At 35.3% G+C, this 6,447-nt stretch overlaps 1 protein-coding gene across 1 annotated transcript; it reads right to left on the bottom strand.

The window, feature by feature from the left end:
• Positions 1-1,389: 1,389 nt before the first annotated feature.
• On the bottom strand, positions 1,390-3,873 carry LOC115985841. Its single transcript, XM_031108743.1, has 5 exons — positions 3,669-3,873; positions 3,353-3,598; positions 2,742-3,037; positions 1,582-2,589; positions 1,390-1,491 (listed from the first exon to the last, which is right to left on the bottom strand). The coding sequence occupies exons 1-5, from the start codon at positions 3,871-3,873 to the stop codon at positions 1,390-1,392; spliced, it is 1,857 nt and encodes a 618-aa protein (XP_030964603.1).
• Between the last annotated feature and the right edge of the window lie 2,574 nt (positions 3,874-6,447).

Genomic DNA, 6,447 nt, shown 5'->3' with positions numbered 1-6,447 from the left:
AGTCCGGCAAAGAGAGAGAGAGAGACTGCACGCCGTTCATAGCCACTGCCGAGCTTCTCTCCGCCGTCTCGCCGCCCTTGTCCCAGCGACGCCTTGGTGGTTCCGCCGCACTGTTCAATCTGGGTATGTTCTTGAAAGATGTTTCATATAGACTCAGTCCAGTGTTTTGGTAGCAATTTTATGCACATCATTCTATTTAAGGCCAGGCCTCCTTTATTAGATCATCTTTTGGTCAACAATCTTTTGGACTATGCAGCTGCTACTTGGTTTCCTTTGTGCGTGCCTGTATGTGTTACATGTTTTCATTAAGAATGTAGCAAATGATGGCAATTATGGATTTGTCTGCTATTACTTAAGCAAATCATGTTGATAATGGTGCTAGACATTTTAACCTTTTAATCTATAACCTTTTATCCCATGTGTGATAATAGTTTATCAATTTGATGATTCTACTAACTTAATTGGAATCGAGGCCTTGTTACTAACCTAATTGGAATCAAGACTACTAAAAGCTTGTCTATTTATATAGCACTTCAATTATTATTGTTTCAGCAAATCAGAGAATGTAATTTACAAGCTCAAATAGATGGGAAAGATTGGGGAGAAAGATATATTGCTGATCTGCGATCACTTCAGTAAGCTTGATCGCAACAACTGTGGGAAGATAACACTACCAGATCTTTAGGAACCTTGTGACTGCAAGAAATATGAAATTTGTTTCTATTCTTTAGATGGAAGAAATGTATAGTTACATTTTTTTCTTCTTCCATTGATACTTGTAAAGGTTTCAAGTCATATAGGAGCAATGAAAAATAGAAGCCAATGGGATATGTCCCCCTTCTGTTATAGGTTCTCTTACAGCCATTAAATTGAGAGGCTGCTATGGAGGGTTTGAGTTGTATGATGTAGATTTGACATTGTAATAATTCAAGTAGTCAACAAGGAAAGTAAACAATCTTGGGATGATCTTACTTCTTCTCTTTATTTTGATTCAAGTTGTATGAGTGATTTGGTTGATGCGTACTTCTTCTCTTTATGCAATAACCACCAAAAATGAATGTGTCCCAATCTGCCATGAATTGAACTTTATGCAATAACTCTAAGAAAATAAATCAATAATTACACTTTTCCAGCAATATTGAAAAACAAAAGTATACTGGCTCCATCATTATTCTTAAAAGGATCTCAATATGCCATGAATTGAAATATCAAATAAGTGTTTACAAATGGTATATTGTTTGCCAAAAAAATAGCACTCAATGAATCAATAATTACACTTTTCCAGCAATATTGAAAAAAAAAGTATACTGGCTCCATCAGTATTTTTAGAAGGCTATGTATCACTAAACAAAATATTGAACTAAAAAATTATTTATCTTCTTGCTGCCACTAAACCTTAGCCTTTCCCTTATCCTTCTTACTTCCACTAGTGTTGTCCTTTGTATGACTTTGACTTGATTGTTGAGCACCTATATTTGATTGCTGAGTACCCTATAAAAAGCCAAAAAGGTTGGAAAAGTTTAACAAAGTAGTACTTGAAATTTGGATGAAAAGTTCAACAAAGTAGTACTTGAAATTTACCAATAATTTTTTACTTCCTTGAACTCCAGATGTAGATGATTGTCCTAATTGCCCTTTCTTTTTCTTTTTATAAGCCTTCTTGTTGGGGTTATCAGAAGCTTTACAAGTTCTTTGATTATGGCCCCATTGGAAACAATTCCCACATTTCATGGCAATTCCTTTCTTGCTCACCCTAAATGCATTAATAGGTTCTCTTGCCTCCCTCTTTCTTACCTTCTTACGCTTGCCTACTTTCTTTGTAAATTTTCGGGGCTTGATTGGGTCATAGGGTGTTTTTGGCCACTGTTCATGGCTTGGAAGGGGGCTTACCATCCATTGGTAACAACTTAAGAATGTCTCCTTAGTGTAAGCAATGTCTACATAAGTCTCAAGTTGCTCTCCATGCTCAATTATTGCAGCAACAGCCTGAAAACATGGGATTCCACTCAATCCCCATTTCCCACAACCACAAGTCCTCTCATTCAAGTCCACCACATATCTTCCACCATAAATATACTCCACCTCATATTTGGACTCTCCGTTCCAATGAGAAATGCAATGTCCAACCTCGCTTTTTATCCTCTCAAGCTTCTTATAGATTCTTGGACAAACCCTCCCTACATACCTTCTCATATGATCTCTTTTGGTTTGCAACCTTTGCATCAACATCACTCTTATGATCTCCATCATTGTCAACACTAGTTTATCCCTAGCCTCCAAAATCCAAGCATTGAAAGACTCTGCTATATTGTTTACTAGAGTGTCACTCTTGCTTCTTGGATTAAAAGCATGTCTGCTCCATGTTCTCACATCTAACTTCACAAGCCACTCATATGCCTTCACATCTAGATTCTTCAACTCATCCATGTGGAAGTCAAAAGAATTCTTTGTTGCTGCCCTAGCAGCACTCCACATTGCATCTTTGAGTACCTTCCCAGGAAAATCCTTCTTGAAATTTGCATGTAAATGCCTAATACAAAATATGTGCTCTGCATTAGGCATCAAATCCTTAAAGGTCTCTACTAATCCCTGCCATCAAAAATACACAAATATACATTAGTAATTCAAATTCAGGTTATAGATCATGATATTTTTAAAAAATAAATAAATAATTCACATGCACATTAATTGTTTCTTGCCTTCTGTCAGTCTGAGATAAAGACTCATCCATTCTCATCCACATGTCCGATGTCATCCAACAGACATTGTAGAAACCAGGTCCAAGAGCTTTTATTCTCAATTTCAATGATAGCATAAGCGATTGGGAAGATATTATCATTCCCATCCTTTCCAACAGCAACCAGCAACTGTCCCCCTGTTGTCCCCTTCAAATGACAACCATCTATCCCAATAAGTGGCCTACAACCTGCTAAAAATCCCCTTTTGCAAGCATCAAGACAAATATACATTCTCTCAAACACATCATTCACAGTTTGTATCTTCACTGTGCTACCCACATCCCACTTCCTAATAGCAGCTGCATAGTCCCAAAGTCTCTCATACTACTTCTCCTTAGCACCATGTATCATCTTGAAGGCTATTCTCTTAGCTTTATAACATTGGTCCAAAGTCACATCAACTTCATGGTCCCTAAACACTACACCCTTCAATGCATTTGCTGTCCAAGTATGATCATCTCTAAAGAATGGCAAATATTTATTGGCTAGCCACCTTGAAGAAATCTTACTGTTCTTATGATCCTCGCCACACGTATGAATGCTCTTAAAATTTTTGATTTGAAAGGCATCTCCCATTTGGGATTCATGTATCTTCCAACCACATTTTTTTTTACATATAGCTGTCACTCTCCACTTATCATTGTGCTTATACTCAAAATCATGTTTTTCTTTAATACACCACTCCTTTAGTGCCTCCTTGAAGACGACATGTGATGCAAATTTTTTATCCTTCACCAGCTGTACATTTTCCATGCCAATGCGCTGGTTAAACTCAGGGAACCTAGGCCTTGAATTCCCTTCATCATCAGATGACCCTTCTACACTCCTTAACTCATCACTATCCCCATGATCTGAATCTCCTTCACCATTCCAAACTCCCTCAAGGATGCTTGCCTCCAATTGCTCTATTGATTCTAGCATCCTCCATACCAAAATCTTCAATTATATCATCATCAGATTCAGAAAAATCACTCAAATTGTAATCTTCGTCATCCTCATCATCCTCTACATCAATTGGAACATTAACAATTTCAGATTGGCCATCAGCCTCAATAGAATCATATTGGGATTGAGGGGCTTGTACATTTGGCAAAGAAGGTGAATTTCCAGGGAGTGACAGTGGACATTCATCCATGGCTACAATACAAAATTAACAAGAACATTAATAGAAGAGCTGGAGAAAACATAATTTAAAAAAAAAAAAAAAAAAAAAAAAAAAAAAAACAATATAGAGAAAAGTGGGAAAAAAAATATAACAATTTGCACATGCACATGTGCATGATTGCTGCTAATTCAATTCACATAATTCAAAATATTACAATATGTTGGCTTAGTCAGTAGACCATATGGCTGGAATCATTACATCGAGACCCAGTATCTTTAACACTAACCAAAAGCCATATCTTTAACAGTAAACTATATATTACATATTAATATTACTTAGCTGCACCCAGTATCTTCAGGGGGGAAAAAAAATAGGATGCACCCAACAACAGTAGAAAAATGTAAAAATTAATAATATTCTTTTTAATGGATCCATATTCAGTAGTATTTAGAAACCTTAAATCAGTTGAGTTACAAAGACATTCGGTGATCAAATTCACTGTATCCCAACTAATGAATTATCATAAAAAATAAACTTATTTGGATCAAACTAGGTAAAATCTTTAGTGACTTAATGCAAATTTTGAAACTATGTTTATGATTTTTCAGTATCAAGTGCTTGGTCATTGCAAATGTTGCATAAGATGGTTGTTAAGACAGTAAGGCTTACTTACAAAGTGACCTTGCCTGAACATATGGAATAACTACATTATTTCTCATAATAAAAAAGAAAAGTGCTACACTAATTCTATAGTGTAATTAGACATGGCAAGTTTGGACCAATTGGAACACACTAAAAATACCAAGGGATTCATGAACAGGATTTTGGATGTTCATGATCAATCCTTATGTAGCTCTGCATTATTTCTTGGATGGATCCAAGGAATATTTGCAAGTGACAAAATTAATGAAATTTCTCTAATTGAAGATTTAGTTATTGGCTTCTGGATCATTATAGAACCAATTATTGTGTTTGATATGTTTTTGTAGCAAATGGGTTGCAAGGGAAACTTGGAAGGCCAGCATATTTGGAAAATTGAATAACCAAGCAACCAACCCCTTAGCAGTAGCCATATCTCTCTCAGGCATTTAATCAAACAACTCTATGGCATACTCAAATGCAACAGTTGGTGAAAGGCACATGGAGAAAGTAAAAAACCAAGAATTTCATAGAGACCCAACCCAAAAATTAAACCAAAACAAGAATTTCTACAATAAAAATTCGCACATGGAGATTAAAAAATAAAATAAAAGTTCTTAGAAGATTTAAATAGCAAGACGTAAGAAGAAAAAAAAAATGAAGACATACCCAGATTGAACAGTGCAACGGAACCACTAAGGCGCTGCCGGGACAAGGGCGGCAAGATGGTGGAGAGAAGCTCGGCAGTGGCTATGAACGGCGTGCAGTCTCTCTCTCTCTCTCTACCGGACTTGGACCTGGTTCTCTTCTCTTCTGTTGGGTTTTTTTCAATTTGTATTTAAAAGTCACGTCAGTGGCATGTGTTTATTCTGTTAGTGTTTTAATGTGTGACTAACTGAAGTATTAATTTGGCAGTTGTGAATAGTTTAAGGAGTAAATTGGCCAATAAAAAAGTTAAGGGGGTCTTTTGGCCAATAGTTGAAAGTTTAAGGGGTGTATGGACATTTTTCCCAAAAAAATTTGATTTTGTAAATGAAAAGTAGAAGAACTAGGTTCAAAAATAGAAGAACTAGGTTCACTATTTTTCAATTTAAAATGAAATTTCTTCATGAAAAATTGCATCACCAGATTCAAAAATTACTTTTTTTTTCAAGATTAAAAAATCTATAGGCTACACTGTTAATCACATGACCAAGAAAAGCACAGGTAGTAACTCTTATACCTAATCTAGGTATCCTAGGATCAGTAAACCTTACATAAGCAAGACAACCTCATATTCTCAAATATCTCAAATTTGGCTTATGTCATTTCCACATCTCAAAAGGTGTGGTATGTGATTTTTTTATGTGGCACCCTATTCAAAATATGACATGCAGTTAAAATTGCTTCATCCCATAAAATGTAAAGGTACACCAAATTCAATTAATATGGTATTTGTTAATTTAATTAAGGTTCTATTTTTTCTTTCAACCACACCATTAGAAGCAGGTGAATATGGTACAGTAGTTTCATGGATAATTCCCAAAGACTAGACAAAGGGTTTGAATGCACTTGATTCATGCTCACGGTCTCTATTACTTCTTATTCTTTTTATTTTTCTACTAAATTGATTTTCAACTTCTTTTAAAAAAATCTTGAAATTTTTCAAAAGCATCATTTTTATTTTTTGATAGGCCAAAAATGTATTGACCCATTTGGTAAATTAATCAATTAATTATCCAAGTGAATTAATTAGATTCAATTACATGCAATAAGTGTGGTAAGATAAACAAATTACCAACTAAGCTAAACGCAACAGAAAATAAATTTGACACAAGTGATTTGTTTACGAATGGGGAAAACCACCAAGGCAAAACCCCATTGGGTGAATTTAAGGTCACCACTTCTAAAAATCCACTATTATCAAAACAAGCGATTACAAGTAAAAGAAATCTCAGTACCTAATACCAACTTATAGTTGAACCC

The sequence above is a fragment of the Quercus lobata genome, chromosome 4 (genome assembly GCF_001633185.2).
Source record: "Quercus lobata isolate SW786 chromosome 4, ValleyOak3.0 Primary Assembly, whole genome shotgun sequence".
Taxonomy (NCBI): domain Eukaryota; kingdom Viridiplantae; phylum Streptophyta; class Magnoliopsida; order Fagales; family Fagaceae; genus Quercus; species Quercus lobata.
The sequence above is the reverse complement of the archived record's forward strand: the minus strand, read 5'-3'. Positions and strand labels throughout refer to the sequence as shown.